At 38.9% G+C, this 19,363-nt stretch overlaps 1 protein-coding gene across 1 annotated transcript in view; it reads right to left on the minus strand.

Moving 5' to 3' along the window:
• Positions 1-4,193: 4,193 nt before the first annotated feature.
• The window catches only part of KLHDC1 (kelch domain containing 1), a 61,031-nt gene continuing 45,861 nt past the window's right edge, over positions 4,194-19,363 (minus strand). Inside the window, exons 11-13 of the mRNA XM_011956920.1 lie at positions 17,177-17,261; positions 13,630-13,682; positions 4,194-5,759 (exon numbers count right to left, since the gene is read on the minus strand). Of these exons, the coding sequence (XP_011812310.1) occupies positions 5,573-5,759; positions 13,630-13,682; positions 17,177-17,261 (325 nt within the window). The 3' untranslated portion in view covers positions 4,194-5,572. The remainder of the gene's footprint in view (positions 5,760-13,629; positions 13,683-17,176; positions 17,262-19,363) is intronic.

A 19,363-nucleotide genomic window follows, 5' to 3' on the forward strand; every position in this document is an offset into this window, starting at 1 on the left:
TGAGCATATCAATAGATACAGGAAAAGCACTGGACAAAATCCAACACCCATTCATGATAAGAACTCTCAGCAAACTAGGAATAGACAGGAATCTCCTCAACTTAATAAAGAACATCTACAAAATACCTATGCTAACATCAGATATAATGGTGAGAAACTCAAAGCTTTCCCTTAAGATCAGGAACAAAGTAAGGATGTCCTCTCTCACCACTGCTTTTCAACATCATATTGGAAGTCTTAGTTAATGCAATAAGATAAGAAAAGGAAATTTTACACAGATTGGGATGGAAGAAATAAAACTGTCTTTGTTAGCAGATGACATGACCATCTATGTAGAAAATCTGACCAGAAAATCCCTCCTGGAACTAACAAGCAATTATAGCAAGGTTTCAGGATACAGAATTAATATATAAGAGCCAATCATTTTCCTATACCAGCAATGAGTAAGTGGAATTTGAAATTAAAAACACATTAGCATTATGTTAGCAACACCCAAAATGAAATACATAGGTATAAGTCTAACAAAATATGCACAAAACTTGGATGAAAATCTTCAAAGAATATCTAAATAATTGGAGATACATTCCATATTCATGGACAGGAGATTTACTGTTATCACTTCTGGCTGGGTGCGGTAGCTCATGCCTGTAATCCCAGCACTTTGGGAGGCCGAGGCGGGCAGATCAAGAGGTCAGGAGTTCGAGACCAGCCTGATGAACATGTAAACACCGTCTCTACTAAAATACAAAAATTAGCCGGGTGTGGTGCTGTGCGCCTGTAATCCCAGTTTCTCAGGAGGCTGAGGCAGGAGAATCGCTTGAAACCAGCAGTCAGAAGTTGCAGTGAGCCAAGATTGCGCCATTGCACTCCAGCCTGGGTGACAGAGCGAGACTCCATCTCTAAATAAATAAATAAATAAATAAATAAATAAATAAATATCAGTACTTCCTCACTTGATCTACAGATTCAATGCAATCCCAATAACAATTCCAGCAAGTTATTTTGTACATATTGACAAACTGATTCTAAAATTAATATGGAAATGCAAAAGATCTAAAATATTGAAAGGCAACATCATCAGAGGACTGCCACTACCCAACTTCAAGACTTGCCACAAAGTGACAGTATTAAAGACAGCGTAGTACTGGCAAAAGAATAAGCAAATGCAGCAGAATGGAGATCTCAGGAATAGATCCACATGAATATAGTAAACTGATCTTTGACAAAGGAACAAAGGCAATATTAATGAAGCAAAGATAGTCTTTTCAACAAATGGTGCTGGAACAACTGGACAGTGACATGCAAAAATATGAATCTACACAAACACTTTACATCCTTAAAAAAAAATTAACTCAAAATGGGCCACTGACCTAAATGTAAAACATAAAACTGTAACATTTGTAGAAGAGAAAACCTAGATAATCTTGGGTTTGGTGGTAACTTCAGATACACCACCAAAGCACAGTCCATGAAATAAAGAACTGATGAGATGGACTTGCTCTGCGAAAGACAATGTTAAGAGAATTGGAAGTGAAGCCACAGACTGGGAGAAAATTTTGCAAGTCACTGCTGATAAAGGGCTGTTATCTACAATATACAAAGAATTCCTAAAACGCAACAATAAGAAAATGAATAACCTGATTGAAAAATGGACAAAAGACCTGAACAGACACCTCGCCAAACAAGATATATAGATGGCAAGTCAGCATATGAAAAATGTCAACATCCTATGTCATTAGGGAATTGCAAATTAAAACAATATGATGCCACTACATATCTAGTAGAACAAAGCACAAAGAAACCCAAAACACTGACAATACCAAATGCCGGCAAGGATGTGAAGCAACAGGAACTCTCATTCATCGAGTATAGAAACTTTGGGGGCTGGGCACGGTGGCTCAAGCCTGTAATCCCAGCACTTTGGGAGGCCGAGACGGGCGGATCACGAGGTCGGGAGATCGAGACCACCCTGGCTAACATGGTGAAACCCCGTCTCTACAAAAAAAAAATACAAAAAACTAGCCGGGCGACGTGGCGGGCGCCTGTAGTCCCAGCTACTCGGGAGGCTGAGGCAGGAGAATGGCGTGAACCCAGGAGGCGGAGCTTGCAGTGAGCTGAGATCCGGCCACTACACTCCAGCCTGGGCAACAGAGCGAGACTCTGTCTCAAAAAAAAAAAAAAAAGAAACTTTTGAAGGCAGCCTGGTGGTTTCTTAACAAACTAAATATATTCTTACCATATGATTAACCATCTTGATCCTTGGTATTGATCCAAATGAACTGAAAACTTATGTCTATACAAAACCTTGCACACAGATATTTATAGCAGCTTTATTCCTAATTGCCAAAACTTGGAAGCAACCAAGATGGTTTTCAGTAGATGAATGGATAAACTGTGGTAATTCAGACAATGGAATATTATTCAACTCTAAAATGAAATGAGCTATAAAGCTTTGAAGATAAATGGAAGAAACGTAAATGCATACTGCTAAGTGAAGAAGCCAGTATGACTATATGACACTCTGGAAAAGACAGAACTATGTAAACAGTAAAAAGGTCAGTGGTTTCCAGGGGTTAGAGAAGAGGGAGGAATGAACAGGCAGAGCACAGAGGATTTCTTAGAGCAGTGAAACTATTTTGTATGATACTACACTGGTGAATACATGTCTTTATATACATGTCAAAACCCATAGAATATACAACACCAAGAATGAGCCATAATGTAAACAACAGACATTGAATGATTTGAAAAAATCATGCTGTGCCTATATGCTGGACTGTATGGTAACTTCATCAAAGTGGAAATTCCAAAAGAATTAAATTAATACAATGGAAAGAGGCACCAAAAAACGTGGGTATGGGGACCATCTGCTCCTTAAAATTGCTTCTTTTCCTCCCAGAAATTCTGAAATCTAAATTTTAATTCATCATTAGTATGCACTACCCTGACAATTATTCTACCACAGTGACTTTATTTCTCTCACACACATGTTTAAATAACACACTGGTGGCTGGGCATGGTGGCTCATGCCTGTAATCCCAGCACTTTGGAAGGCCAAGGTGGGCGGATCACTTGAGGTTAGGAGTTTGAGACCAGCCTGGCCAACACGGCAAAACCCCGTCTCTACTAAAAATACAAAAATTAGTGCTGGGCGTGGTGGCACGCACCTGTAATCCTAGCTACTTGGGTGACTGAGGCACGAGAATTGCTTGAACCTGGGAGGTGGAGGTTGCAGTGAGCTGAGACCGCACCACTGCATTCCAGCCTGGGTGACAGAGTAAGACTCTGTCTCAAAAAAAAAACAAAAAAAAACCCCACATTGGTGAAAACATCAGTGTGTGTGTCAACTGACAGTACAAAGTTCCAAAGTATACACATATCTCATATATATATGATGGATATGCATATATATATGAGATATATATATATGCGCTATAGGTGCCTGCCACTACACCCAGCTAATTTTTGTATTTTTGGTAGAGAAAGGGTTTTGCCATGTTGGCTAGGCTGGTCTCGAACTCCTGGCCTCAAGTGATCTGTCCACCACATGCTGGAATTACAGACATGAGCCACCATGCCCAGCCTCTAAAAAATATTTCTAAAGGTGTTTTTGCAAAAATACTATTTGGAAAAAAGTACACTAATTTTGATGTGTTATTATATCACAATGAAAATAATAATAACCTTAAAAGAATCCTTTCTGACAACTGTAATATTCTGAGTTTTTGTTTTTTGTTTTTTTAACGACACGTTGGTCTTGAATTTCTGGCCTCAAGCAAGCCTCCTCCCTCAGCCTCCCAGAGTGCTGGGATTACAGCCGTTAGCCACTGCACCTGGCCAGATTTTCATTCTCTTAAAGCCCATCAGAGTGTGTATTTTGAGGGGGCTAATCCAACTTTTAACATTCCAAATACACCATTTAAAAATAGAGGTGCTCTTCTAAGAGGCAGGCGAAGGTATTCACATAATCCAGAAGCCATTTTAAAACGGTGTTCCTTCTGCTCAATGTCATCTATCAGTATCTAATCAGATTTTGATATATTTTTGCCTTAAATATAAAAGACTGATGCTAAAGTTCATCAGCATCGTAGCATAATAAGGTAATAACTTCCAAGATGTGAATTACTTGTGAGATTCATTTTCTAAATCTGTTATTCAGCCTAAAAATAGAAAAATGAAAACTGACAATGAAATATTTTTTGTACAATCAATTCTAATGACTGCTTTACACTGACAAAAACGAAAACAGTAATTATATATACTTTGTACAATAAATAAAATGTAAAAAAATATTTCAATACATAAATAGAAGCTTTACACATCCAAAATACAGTAAATATATATGAAATATCTCTCTAAATTTCAATGAAATACTACAAACTACTATAATTTTCATTTATAAATTATACATATTTCAATATAGAAATATTTTTCTTTAACATTTTAAATTTCAGAGATAACTTGCATGGTAATATTGTGGAGAATAATTTTATATACCAAGCTTTTTAGTAGTAATTAATTGTAATTAGTAATTCAATGGAAGGGCATGATTGTGACAATATGAAGAAAAATTTCTTAATTACGCCAAAAGTACCGTTTTTAGGAATATAAAGATACAGTGTTCTATTTCTGTATAGATGGGAATGCTGAAAATAAAACGGAAAGTAGGAGATTTTTTCAGTGTCTGTCTTGAGCATAACTCTGTGGAATGGTGTGGGCCAAATTGAGGGGTTTCTATAAAGTCAAATTACTAGATTACCATCCCATCTCATTACTTACAAAAATTACTTTAGAAGCAGTCTTCTAAGGCAAAATGTATTTTAATATGTCTCAAAAAGTTAATAAAAACACTGCTTCTCAATGTTTCAAAGCCTGTATGATAAATAAACCTCCACTTTATGTACTTTAAAGCATGGTCTTTATATATAAACTAGACAAACTAATAACTTAGGGGTAATGGAGAGACAATTGAAGACATTTATTCTTCTATTTGAACAAAGGTGAGGAAAAGTTATGATGATGCCTAAGAATACTTTACTAGGTAAGTGTCGAAAAGGGCAGGAGTTCAATATTTAATACCATTCTGGTGTTTGCCTATTTTATAATATTTGGCCCACTGTATTAGTTATTCAAGGAGAACCTTAGGAAACTTTAAGATGACTTGAGAAAGTTTATTCTTTCTGAAAGTGTATATGTAGTGTTTTCCCATACATACATGTATTTATATATTTATGAAATTATGTTGGGGATTTCTGAAGTTCTTGAGAGTAATTTCTTATTCTCAAATGTATGTAATCTTTCCCATAAAGAATACACATTTGAGTTAAAATCTGTTATAACTGTACTTACTTTCAGAAAGAATAATTACTGTAGCTTGTAAGGAAATTTGTTTACAAATATAAATTAATCTGCATTAACATCTTTTTTCCATATATCCCATGGCATATAGTCACTTAACAGAGTATTTGTATTCCAAATTTTATCCTTTAAATAGAGCCTGCAATTTGGGAGTGTAAATGTACAGTTTGATTAAAATGTTAAGACATACTAAATATGTAGAGTATATAACAATTTAATTGCTACTGATCCACTGATACTTATTTTCTGTTTCTTCTTTTTGGACTCTTTGTTCTTCTCGGTGATTAGCTGCAGCCCAAAATGTTATTTTTTTGAGTACTTGTTGCAGAAGTTTAGGAGGTAATAAAGATATCTGACTTTCTAACATGATAGAATTTTTACCAATGCAGTCAAGGCATGACCTGTAAATAAAACATAACAGAATTATTAGTCTTGAACCTGAGGTTATAATATAAAAGATTTATAGTTAAGAATTCTTTCTTTTTTAACATTGTAGTACTGGGCTTCCACCTTTTTTCAGTTTTAATTTTTGTCAGTACATAGTAGGTATATGCATTTATGCAGTACATGAGATGTTTTGACACAGACATGCAATGCATAATAATCATGACATGGAAAATGGGGTATCCATCCCCTCAAATATTTATCCTTTATTATAGTTAAGTATTACTAAAATTTAAAATCATCATAAAAATTTTACATGGCAATGCATTCATTTGTCTTGTTTGGAACATGATAGGATTTTTTTCCCCAGAGCACCACAATAATCATATATTTTTATAGCATAGAGACTAAATCTGACCAAAATCCAACGGAAACAGAATATACGGCTTACCATGCATAATGTTCTTTAAGTAAAAATGATTCAGACTTAATTTCAAACCAGATGAGTCTACAGCAGCTCCTGTTTATGTTATCCTTTCAGTCAGCCCAATAACCATATACCCTTCTCTCAGAACTGCCCTTTGCCTCTGTCACCTCAAGATGAAACATCTAACATCTATTTTTATATCTGCTCCATGTTTCCTCCATAAACAACTGCACGGGGGTTACATACTTGACTTATCTGACCCAGAGAGAGCAGGTTGAAAGACAGGAATGGAGCAATACAGAAAGTGCCAAGAGACCACTTGGGTTTCTACTCTTCTGGGGGCCTGGGTGTTCATTTCTTTTCCCCTTTGATTCCATTAGACTAGAGGGCAGTATCCTTCCAAGTATAATGCCCTTTTAAATCTTATGCTATTTTGAAGAGGATTTTGTACTTTAAAACCAAAAGAAACTTAAGAACTATCAAAAAAGCACCTGTTTCAATTAATAAACTTTAATTCAAAAAATAAGTGTTAAAAATTTTTTTAACAGACTCATTTGATTCTGCTGTGGTTTAGTTGTCATTTTTACAAGCACTTAGACTCTTAGAGATTTAGATGTTCTTCCATACTCTTATGAAGCTTTTTCCCTCCGCTCTGGAACAACTTTAAACAAGAAGTGAGTTAAAATGTCCTGGGAGGTCGAAGTACAGGTACAGGGTTCTGTGGGAATCAGAGGAAAAGAATAACTAAGACAACCTTAGCAAGCCCAGGGAAACTCTCCCGATGGGAGGTCCAAGCTGAGACCTTGAGGTTCTCAACAAATTAAAGAAACAAAGGTATTCCAGCTAGAACAACCACACTGGCAAAGCCCTAGAGATGAGAAATAAGATTACAGAAACTGCACTTCTATTGTCTAAATACAGCTGGAAGGCAGAGCATTAGAGTGGGGCATGGCCAGAAGTGAGACAGATAAATAGACGCCCTGAGTACCACTCGAAGGAATCTGCAGTTTGTCTCTGGCAGTGGGAGCCAAGCAGGAATCATCACAATACAACAGGTGATATGTCAGCCTTCCATAGGAATATATAAGAATATTTCATGACAAATTTTTTTTTTTTTCCCTGAGATGGAGTCTTTCTCTGTTACCTAGGCTGGAGTGCAGTGTCCTGATCTTGGCTTACTGCAACCTCTCACTCCTGGGTTCAAGCGATTCTCCTGCCTCAGCCTCCTGAGTAGCTGTTATTACAGGTGTGCGCCATACCACGCCCGGCTAATTTTTGTATTTTTAATAGAAATGGGGTTTCGCCATGTTGGCCAGGCTGGTCTTGAACTCTTACCTCAAGTGATCCGCCCACCTTGGCTTCCCAAAGTGTTGGGATTACAGGCATGAGTCACTGTGCCCGGCCTCACGCCTAATTTTTATAATAGCCCCAAATTGCAGATATCCTAAATATCTATTAATAGACTAGTTAATAAATGGTTTTTTTGGGGGGGATGGAGTCTCACTCTGTTGTCCAGGCTGGAGTGTAGTAATGTGATCTCGGCTCACTGCAGCCTCTGCTTCCCAGGTTCAAGCAATTCTCCCACCTCATCCTCCTGAGTAGCTGGGACTACAGGCGCATGCCACCACACCCAGCTAATTTTTTTGTATTTTTAGTGGAGATGGGGTTTCACCACCTTGGCCAGGCTAGTCTCGAACTTCAAACTCCTGCCCTTGGGTGATCCACCTGCCTCGACCTCCCAAAGTGCTGGGATTACAGGCTTGAGCCATTGCACCTAGCCAATAAATTGTATTTCCACGAGATAGAACCTATATAGCCATTACTAACAAGTATAGATTTATTACACTGAATGATTATTTACATGAAAGATATTACAAAACAGCCTGCATAATTTGATCCTTTATACACACTCACATATACATATATATGTACTGCTCTTGCTGAGGTTTCCAATGATCTCTTAGCATGATTAAGTCCACTCTAATCATTTAATAAAATCATTAAAATCATGTTTATATGGTTATATATTGATCATTATATAAATGATTTATATATAAAATCTCTCTCTGCTGGGCGGTGTGGCTCATGCCTGTAATCCCAGCACTTTGGGAGGCCGAGGTGGGCAGATCATGAGGTCAGGAGTTTGAGACCAGCCTGGCCAATACGGTGAAACCCCGTCCCTACTAAAAATACAAAAATTAGCCAGGTGTGGTGGTGCGTGCCTGTAGTTCCAGTTACTTGGGAGGCTGAGGCAGAAGAATCGCTTGAACCTGGGAGGTGGAGGCTGCAGAGAGCCAAGATTGCACCACTGCACTCCAGCCTTGGCAACAGAATGAGACTCTGTCTCAAAAGAAAAAAAACACACACACACACAAAAAACTCTCTCTCAGTATATATACACACACACACACACAGAGATACATACACGTACAATTTTTATAATTTTACTAATACATGTGTATATGTATGTCCCCTACGATGGTTCATAGGTGATGTTTTTACCGTATACTTTTCATATTGTATGAATTTTCTTGGTAAATACATCTTTTTACAATCAGAATAATATAGCTCTTTCTTTTAATTTCTTATAATATTCTTTTATATCCAAAGGTATGATGAACATGATCCCACAAATCTACTAGACAATATAAGCCACTTTCTATCATTTCTACATTTCTTCATCTACCGCATTACTGCTTATCTTCCCTCCCAAACCTGGGTTTTCCGCTTTTTGGAACACCAGTTGTATGTTCTATAAGCACCCCTGCTTCCTCTGACTTTCTGAAATCTAAGAAAATTGTTGTGTGTGCAGCTTTCTTGAGAAAATAGAACACATTTTCCCTCGTCTCCATTTTCACAGTCAAGGATCCAGTGTCTGTAGTCTCACTCCTCACCACTGCTTCCAGGTTATATCATTTCACATGCAGGTGTTGCCATCCACTAACCTCTGGCTCATTTTCCAGTCACTGGCTCAGAGTCCAGTCACTGAAGACTCTGGCCCTGGCTCACTACAGTCCCTTTTCATGACTGGTTTTAGCATCTGTGTGGAGAACCCTTTTCATTCTTTATGATCTCGCTCAGGACAGTTCCATCTGTGAAATCTTAAATTCCCATCCTCTTCTTGGACCAGAAACCTCTTATCCTTTTAATTTTTTTTTTTTTTTTTTTTTTTTTGAGACGGAGTCTCGCTCTGTCGCCCAGGCTGGAGTGCAGTGGCCGGATCTCAGCTCACTGCAAGCTCCGCCTCCCGGGTTCACGCCATTCTCCTGCCTCAGCCTCCCGAGTAGCTGGGACTACAGGCGCCCGCCACCTCGTCTGGCTAGTTTTTTGTATTTTTTAGTAGAGACGGGGTTTCATCATGTTAGCCAGGATGGTCTTGATCTCCTGACCTCGTGATCCGCCCGTCTCGGCCTCCCCAAGTGCTGGGATTACAGGCTTGAGCCACCGCGCCCGGCCCCTTTTAATTCTTACACTCCCTTACTGCTTGGACTCTTCTGGGTTCTCCAAATAATAAGACCCTTCCAGTTTTAACTTTCTTTTGTATCCAGCCTAGTTCCCTGAACTTCTTTCTCTTGCCAGCAATTTTAATCCTCTTCTCCACCGTTTCTGTTACCCCTCCCAGCCAAACTGCAATGATGGATAAATTCAGCCGGTCATCTCCTTTCTGCACCTGTGACCCGGCTGCTTAGTGCTACTGGGGAAAGCCATGTTTCTCAGCTATGGTGACACTACATATTGATGATATTCTACCACAGCTGCATGCTCCTTTGTTACATATCCCACAGACAGAAGTCAGTATCTTCTTGCAGTCACCTAGGCAGCTACTTCAAATCTTCACCATTCATCTTAAGTTCTTATCCTCACCTCTCTTTTCTCTTATCAGATGACCTCACTATCAACTGGAACTTCTCAATATCCTGCCCCAACCAAAAAAGTTTTCTATCTATATATCCATACTTCCTTCTTTCTCCACTATTTTAAAGAAAAGAATCCTTTCTCCAGTCAAGGACTAATTTAAAAATCTTTTTGCTAAAATCACCTTCTCAAGACACTGCTTTACCCGCTTTTCCTACATTTTCTTGTTTCTAACAACCTACTCTCCATTGGCTTCTCCTGCCCAACCAGCATATAAACAAACATACTCATCCTCCCTTGGTCTTGGTGCTCTTCCCCAGAAGTCATCCTGGCTTCCACCCTCACCAACAGAGAAACGGTGGAGAAGGGGATTAAAATTGCTGGCAAGAGAAAGAAGTGCAGGTGAACTAGGCTGGATACGAAAGAAAGTTAAAACTGGAAGGGTTTTATTATTTGGAGAACCCAGAAGAGTCCAAGCAGTAAGGAAGTGTAAGAATTAAAAGGATAAGAGGTTTCTGGTCCAAGAAGAGGATGGGAGTTTAAGATTTCACAGATGGAACTGTCCTGAGCGAGATCATAAAGAATGAAAAGGGTTCTCCACACAGATGCTAAAACCAGTTAAGAAAAGGGACTGTGGTGAGCCAGGGCCAAAGTCTTCAGTGACTGGGGGAAAATGAGCCAGAGGTTAGTGGATGGCAACACCTGCATGTGAAATGATATAACCTGGAAGCAGTGGTGAGGAGACTACAGACACTGGATCCTTGACTGTGAAAATGGAGACGAGGGAAAATGTGTACTATCCACAGTGCTTTTCAATCCAAATATTCTGAGATCTCTTTACAGTAGTCTTTCCTTGCTCAGATCTCCCTTCTCTTGGTTTTTGTGCTACCATTATCTCCTGGCTAGCCTTCAACTTCTCTGGTCACTCTCTTGCTGCCTCCTTTTCTTCTCCTTACCTCTCAAATGTAGTAAGTTCCTAATGCTGAGTTGTTGGCTTCCTCCTTTCTCCTAAAACTCCTCCTGGCCAGAGCTAATCCACACTTACTAATTCTCCAATGATTCTGAAATTTTATGTCTGGCCCAGACCTTTTTCCATATATTTAAGCATTTAATGGATAGCTCCACTGGAGTTCCCATAAACACTTAGCACGTCCAAAACCAAACTCATCATTTCTACCCTTATCCCATCTTCAGACCACTGCCTTTTTCCATATTCCTATCATTAATTCTTCCCACTCCTTTTCCTTGGCATCTATTTAACTACCAAGTCCATTCTCTCTCCTAAATATCTCCATCTCCCTTCCTTCTCCAGCCCCATTGATACTTTCCAGATCAGACGTTCACTCTGTACTTGACCACGGTAATAGTCTCTTTACCGATTTTCTTTACCCAGTCACATATCCCTTCAATTTTTCATCCACTCTGTTGCCAGAGGAATTGTCTAACTTGTAATATGATCATCTTATTCTCTTGCTCCAAATTTTTGAATGGCTCTTGATCTCTTTTACACCAGATACTGTAAAAGAGAGATAAAGTTCTAGATGACATATGATTTCTGATTTCTTGTCCAACATCATTTCTTGCAACTCTCTGCCTCATACTACATTCCAGGGATGCTGAAGAATTCAGTTTCCAGAACACACTATACTTTTATATATATCTTTACACTAACACCCTTTCATTGTTTGTTCATGGCAAATTCTTAGCTCAAACCCTTCTTCTGTGAAGACGTCCCTAACCTTTACCATCTTAATCATAGACAGACAAAAGGCCTTCTTCTCCAGTATTCTCATAAACTTTGTATATGTTTCTCTTAAGGCAATTTCCTTTTTCTATTGTAGAAAAAGTCTGAAAGCTTGAAAGTCTACCTTCTATATTATTAGCAATTTTAGGGAAAGGCCATGCCTTTTTATTTCATGGCATAGTGCCTTCCCAAGTAGGCACTCAAGTGTTTCTTGATCCCCGCATATGAGGAACCTGCAATCCAAAGTGCAGGCCACACCCTGGACTAATTAAATCACCACCTGTGGGGGCAGAACACAGGCATTAATTTTTTTGAAGCCCCTCATGAGAGTTTAGTTTGAGAACTACTGTGCGAAGAGAAGGGGTAGTTAAGAAAGATATTAGAAAGGTCCAGTTTGAGCTAGTCTAATGGTTTTCAAGTGGTTCATGTTACAGAATATCTAAATGTTACAGTATACTCCTTGAAATATAGCATGTCCCCTCTCTTTCTCTCTCTCTTTCTCATATGTCTTCGCTTATGTTATTCCCTCTGCATAAAATTCCCACACACGTTCACTGTGCAACTTCTACATCTCTCAAATCCTTTCTCCCAACTCTCATAGATAGAAATAGGGGTTTCTTCCATAATCCTCCCACTAAACTTTGTATGGACTCCTTTTAGAGCAAGAATGTATGAGCTAAGACACTATAAGTCATATCACCAACTTAACACTAGCTTTGGGGTTAAAAAAGAAATTCTTCGATACTAAATGTCTGTGTATGTGTATATATACAGTCAGCCCCCTGTATCTGTAAGTTCCTCCTCTGTGGATTCAACCAACTGCAGACTGAAAATGTAGTTAGGCTTATGAAGGTTGTATCTGTACTGAACATGTACAGACATTTTTTTTCTTGTAATTATTCCCAAAACAATACAGTGTAACAATTACTTTCATAGTATTTAAATTGTGTTAGGAATTATGAGTAAAGTAGAGATTATTTAAAGTATATAGTAGGATGGGCATAGGTTTATATGCAAATATTACATCACCCTATATAAGAGACTTGAGCATTCATGAATTCTGGTATCTAAGTGGGGGTTTTCCTGGAACCGATTCCCACAAATACCAAGGAATGACTGTATATAACATATATATGATATATATTATTAGGCAGTTCTAATTTCCAAAAAGTTAAAATGTGAAAAATGTCAGGCTTAGAATTAAGGAAATATAGTATGTTTAATATTACCATATAAACTAAAGGCAATTTTACAAAGAAAACAGTGACTGTATTGTATGTATACATATACACAGACACACACACATATACACAAAATACATATACACACATGTATGTATATATGTGTGTGTAATAAATATTTATGTATTTATTTATTTATTTTTGAGACAGGCTTTCAGTCTATTTCCAGGCTGGAGTGCAGGAAACATGATCATAGCTCACTGCAGCCTCAAACTCCCGGGCTCAAGCCATCCTCCCACTTCAGCCTCCCCAGTAGCCAGGACTACACACGTGAGCAACCATGCCAGCTACTCTTTTTTTTGTGTAGAGATGTGGGTTTCATGATGTTACCCATGCTGGTCTTGAACTCCTGACCTCAAGTGATCCTCCTGCTTTGGCCTCTCAGAGCACTCGGATTACAGGTGTGAGCCATCACACCAAGCCAGTATATTTTAATTTTTAAAACTCACATTGGTGTATAGTTCGCCATTATAAATTTGATTATACTCTTAGGAAGATGTGAACATATTCTTGAATTCATGTCATAAACAACCTGAAAACTATTTCAACTCTTCCCAAAAATGAGAAAGAAATTATCATATATTCATAGCAAATATATAGAAAATATTAAATTTGCTTACCTGAGTAGTGAATAAGGCTGTGTTTGAAAGATCAATAAATCATTACAGTGACCCTAATCAACATAAAAAAGGCATTATTGAGTTTTTGATAAAAATAACAATGAGTTAGTAAGTGAATGTTTTTTAATTTTATAAATGTAAAAGATTGTGTAAGGCAGCAAATAAATCTTTCTAGCTGTTGACACATAAATTCATGCACACACATAAACACACACGTACATACATATACCTGCTACCTACAAACTTTGAGTTTATGGTTTCCAATTTTCAGTGACCACATTTTTACCTAACCAATAGCCTACATAATTACAAATTTGAAAAGAAGAAATACATTCTTCACCGAGAAGTGAGTTAAAAAATAACAGTAGTGGTTTTCCTTTTTTTTTTTTTTTGAGATGGAGTCCCACTCTGTTGCCCAGACTGTAGTACAGTGGTACAATCTCTGCTCACTGCAACCTCCAACTCCCAGGTTCAAGCGATTCTCTTGCTTCAGCCTCCTGAGTAGCTGGGATTACAGGTGCCCACCACCGTGGCTGGCTAATTTTTTTTTGTATTTTTAGTAGAGACAAGGTTTCGCCATACTGGCCAGGCTGGTTTCAAACTCCTGACCTCAGGTGATCCACTTGCCTCGGCCTCCCAAAGTGTTGTGATTACAGGCGTGAGCCACCACACCCAGCCCAGTAGTGTTTTCAAAACCTTTTTTTTTGAAGACAGGGTCTGGCTCTCTTTCCCAGGCTGGAGTGCAGTGGCACAATCAGAGCTCACTGCAACCTCTGTCTTCTTGGCTCAAGCCATCCTCCAACCTCGGCCCCGCAAGTAGCTGGGACCACAGGAACAGGCTACCACATCCAGCTGTTGTACAGACAGGGTTTCACCAGGTTGCCTTGAGTTCAAGCAATCTACTGGCCTCAGCCTTCCAAAGTGCTGGGATTACAGGTGTGAGCCACCATGCCTGGCACTTTTTTTGTTTTTAAGCTGAACTTTTTCTTTCAAATAACTCATAGGTTAAAATTTCCTCTTTACTTTGTCCTTCTTTTCCAGGTGGTCTCAGGATTCCCTGGGAATCCTTTTTTTTTTTTTCTTTTTTAGTTCGGAGTCTCACTCTATTGCCCAGGCTAGAGTGCAGTAGTGTGATCTCGGCTCACTGCAACCTCTGCTCTCAGGTTCAAGTGATTCTCCTGCCTCAGCCTCCTGAGTAGCTGGGATTACAGGTGCACACCACCACACTCTGGCTAATTTTTGTAATTTTTAGTAGAGATGGGGTTTTGCCATGTTGGCCAGGCTAGTCTCGAACTCCTGACCTCAGGGTGATCCGCCCACCTCGGCTTCCCAAAGTGCTGGGATTACAGGCGTGAGCCACCACGCCCAGTCCTCCCCGGGAATTCTTAATTTGAAAGTCAAGATCTCAAGATTATTTGAATAATGACTCTCTCATCTAAAAGTTAATGTGGTAGAAAAGTCACAGAAAATTTATCTAATCCTTTCAAATAGGTCTTTTGAATTTCATAATTTATGATCATACTTTTAATCAGAATTCCTATTTTCATGATAAACTTTGCATCCTAAATGAAGATTTCTAGTGCCAAGAAAGAGAAGACAAACCACAAAATTTGCTTTTTTAATAAATGCAAAGTTGTAATCTTTTAGTGAAGCACTGAATTCTCAGCCAAAGAAAGCTCTAAAACTTTCAATATACAAAACATTTAAGTTAGGGACTTCATAACTACAAAATAAAGCAAATTCCCTGGAGAGAAGCCATCCTATTTTGGAGTTTGCCACTCCATAGGAGAAGCTCTGGAGATAACTGCGCCTCAAGAGATGAAAGGGAGCTATTGCCCTCTGGGTTAGTCTCTGGCTCGCAGTACCCCATCCCTGATGGCTCAGAATGCTCTATTTTTGAGTGCACTACACAAAACCAGACAAATCGTTCCTGAACTCCTGTCCCATTGTATATAGTATATAAATATGGCCGCCCTGCTCTGAATTTCCCAGGGTGCTAGGAGTGAAATGCTACTCATTTATACCTTTGACCTTAGTTTTATTAAATTTTAAAACTGAAATGCTTTAAACGTAAATGTAAAACAGCTGAGTAAAGCAGTGGTAAAAGATACACAGCAAAAAAGAGAATAGGCCAGGCACGGTGCTGATGCCTGTAATCTCTGCACTTTGGGAGGCTGAGGTGAGTGGATCACTTGAGGTTACGAGTTCAAGACCAGCCTGACCAACATGGTGAAACCTCATCTCTACTAAAAATACAAAAAATTAGCCAGGCGTGGTGGCACACACCTGTAATCCTAGCTACTTGGGAGGCTGAGGCAGGTGAATCGCTTGAACCCAGGAGGTAGATGTTGCAGCGAACCGAGATCATGCCACTGCACTCCAGCCTGGGTAACAGTGAAACCCTGTCTCAAAAAAATAAAAAAGAATATACTTGAAATATTTCAACAAAGTAGTTTCCTCTTGAGGGGAGAAGCTAGTAGGTAAGATTCAGAAGGAATAATCAAGTGGCTTCAACAGTACTGATGATGTTCTATCTCTAAAATTAGCTAACAAAATTCATGGGTATTTATTATACTTAGAATCTACATGATTAATATTCTTTTTATGTATCAAATATTAGATACAAATATGTATTTCTTTGAGACAAGGTCTCGCTCTGTCACCCAGACTGGAGTGCAATGGCATGATTTTGGTTTGCTGCAACCTCCACCTCCTGGGTTCAAGCGATTCTCGTGCCTCAGCCTCCCGAGTAGCTGGGACTACAGGCACGCGTCTCTGCACCTGGGTCATTTTTGTATTTTTAGTAGAGATGGGTTTTTGCTATGTTGACCAGGCTGGTCTCGAACTCCTGGCCTCAAGTGATTTGCCTGCCTTGGCCTCCCAAAGTGCTGGGATTAGAGGCGTAGGCAACTACACCTGGCCTACATACAAATATTTTAATTCAATAATATTAGAGAAACCCATGTAAGGGAAAAGAGAAACAGGAGTCATCCTTTAAAAGGTCTTCTTAATAATTTGGCTAATCAAACTAATAGACCTATTTTGATTTGTAAATCCAAAATATCTAGAAAGGCTTCATAAAAGCCAGTCATTCTTGCTGGGCGCGGTGGCTCACACCTGCAATGCCAGCACTTTGGGAGGCCAAGGTGGGTGGATCATGAGGTCAGGAGATCGAGACCGTCCTGACTAACACGGTGAAACCCCATCTCTACCGAAAATACAAAAAATTAGCCAGGCATGGTGGCGGGTGCCCGTAGTCCCAGCTTCTCAGGAGGCTGAGGCAGGAGAATGGCATGAACCTGGGAGGTGAAGCTTGCAGTGAGCCGAGATCGTGCCACTGCACTCCAGCCTGGGTGACAGAGCAAGACTCCATCTCAAAAAAAAAAAAAAAAAAGCCAGTCATCCTGAAAATCATTTAAACCACAGAGTAACATTTCATGCCCTTCATATTTTGCAATGTTAGAATATCAACATTCTTGCTGAATAGCCATTTAGGCTGAATAACACAACTACTCAGAGGACATATTTAGATATAAAATTTTCTTACCGTATCCAAGGCAAGTAAGTCATCTTTGCTCCCACCAAATACCATTATTTCATTTTCTTTTCCCAAACAGGCTGTGTGCCATAACCTGTGATTGAAAATTATAAACAGAGTGAAACACTGTCATGGAAGAAACTGTATATTATACATAAATCAATTCTAAATTTCATACTCTGAAATGTAATTTATTTAAAAGAGACATGATTGAACTTGAACCTTTGGAATATCCTAAAAGGGGTTATTAAGATTCTCTAGAGTTCATTAAATCACACCATTAAGGAGATGAGGCTCTCTGTTTTTTGTTTTTGTGTTTTAAAGAGATGAGGCTAGTTTTGAACTCCTGGGATCAGGTAATCCTCCTGCCTCGGTCTCCCGAAGTGCTGGGATTATAGGCATGAGCCACCACATGCAGCCAGAGATGACTTAATAACTCTATTATATCCTTCAATATTTTTATAATCTTTTTCTCTCATACATATTATTCCTACAGTGAAATAAATTAAAAAGGAACTGATCACCTTATTGCTGAAACAGGCACTTTCCCAGTTTTCTTATTACTATCTGCCATGTTACTGCTCTTATAATTTTTGCCTCTTTTTTTACTACTCTATGCTCCCCATCACCCAACAAATCCAGTTTGGCACTCCTTCACATTTTACTCTTCACTCTGAGTACAGAACAACATAATACGTTCCTAGTTTTTCAGTCTCTCATCTCCCCCAGCTACACATGGCTAATAACAAATATTTTTCAAATATTGTTTCTAACCATGGAAATTTCCTGATGAGGAAGTATCTGTGCTACCAATGGCTGTTTTTCCTAGCCTAATATTTATGATCCACCACTGTTTCTTTTTCCCACAAATCTAAATTCTTGGCTTCTTCCTAAATGAGCCCTCTACTTAGCTAAATTCATTTCCTTGCTTCCCCTATGAGAAAAGCTTATTATCTATCTCTAGGCTTTTGTTCACTCTGTTTCTTATGCTTAGAATAATAAGCCATTCTTACTGGGCCTTAAAAACAGGCTCCAAATACCCAGGAAGTATTCCAAATACCTACCCAAAACTGAGCACATAAACATTAAAGGGTGCTGAATAGAGATAGTAACAGAACCAGTTTTGGGTAGGTATTTGGAATACTTCCTGGGTATTTGGAGCCTGTTTTTAAGGCCCAGTAAGAATGGCTTATTATCCAATTTTATGGTTTCTTAAAAATGCCTCGTGGTGTTCTGTACCCAGTTTTCTGCTCAAAAACTTGTGAATAACAAAAGCAAACAGGAGGCTGGGTGCAGTGGCTCAAGCCTGTAATCCCAGCACTTTGGGAGGCTGAAGTGGGCAGATCACAAGGACAGGAGTTCAAGACCAGCTTGACCAACATGGTGAAACCCCATCTCTACTAAAAGTAAAAATAAATTAGCTGAGCGTATTGGCACGTGCCTGTAATCCTAGCTACTTAGAAGGCTGAGGCAGGAGAACCACTTGAACCCAGGAGGTGGAGGTTGTAGTGAGCCAAGATCACACCACTGCACCCCAGCCTGGGAGACAGAGCGAGACTCCAACTCAAAAAAAACAAACCAACAAACAAAAAAAAACCAAACAAAAGCAAACATGACAAAAAAAACATAATATATTCAGTGATTAGATATACAAATTATTTCTCCATGCACTCCTGGGCGATAGAGTGAGCCTCCGATTCAAGAAAAAAAAAACAAAAGCAACCAACCAACCAACCAAAAATAAACATCAAGAAAACAACATAATATATTCAGTCATCATATACACAAATTATTTCACAAAGAGTAGAGCATCTAATGCTCTTTTGGAAGTGGTCTGACAGCTCACGTCTATTTCCAATATCACATTATTAACAAACAATAATTTTCTCCTGTAGTCCCAGCTACTTAGGAGGCTGAGGCAGGAGGATCGCTTGAACCCAGGAGGCAGAGGTTGCAGTGAGCCAAGATCACACCACTGCACTCCAGTCTGATGACAGACTGAGACTCCATCTCAAAAAACAAAAAAACAAAACAAATACTAATTTTATAGTTTTACAAAGTTGAATATTTCCAGAGTATGAGAACTCTCAAAAAACGTTCCCAATTTTAGAGGGTAAATTAGGGATTTTTACATAGTCATTGCTTTGACTTTTAGAGTACTTTGATTCCTTTTCTCTTCTTTTTTTTTTTTTTTTT

This window comes from Colobus angolensis, unplaced genomic scaffold, assembly GCF_000951035.1.
Source record: "Colobus angolensis palliatus isolate OR3802 unplaced genomic scaffold, Cang.pa_1.0 Scaffold428, whole genome shotgun sequence".
NCBI classification, from domain to species: Eukaryota; Metazoa; Chordata; class Mammalia; order Primates; family Cercopithecidae; genus Colobus; species Colobus angolensis.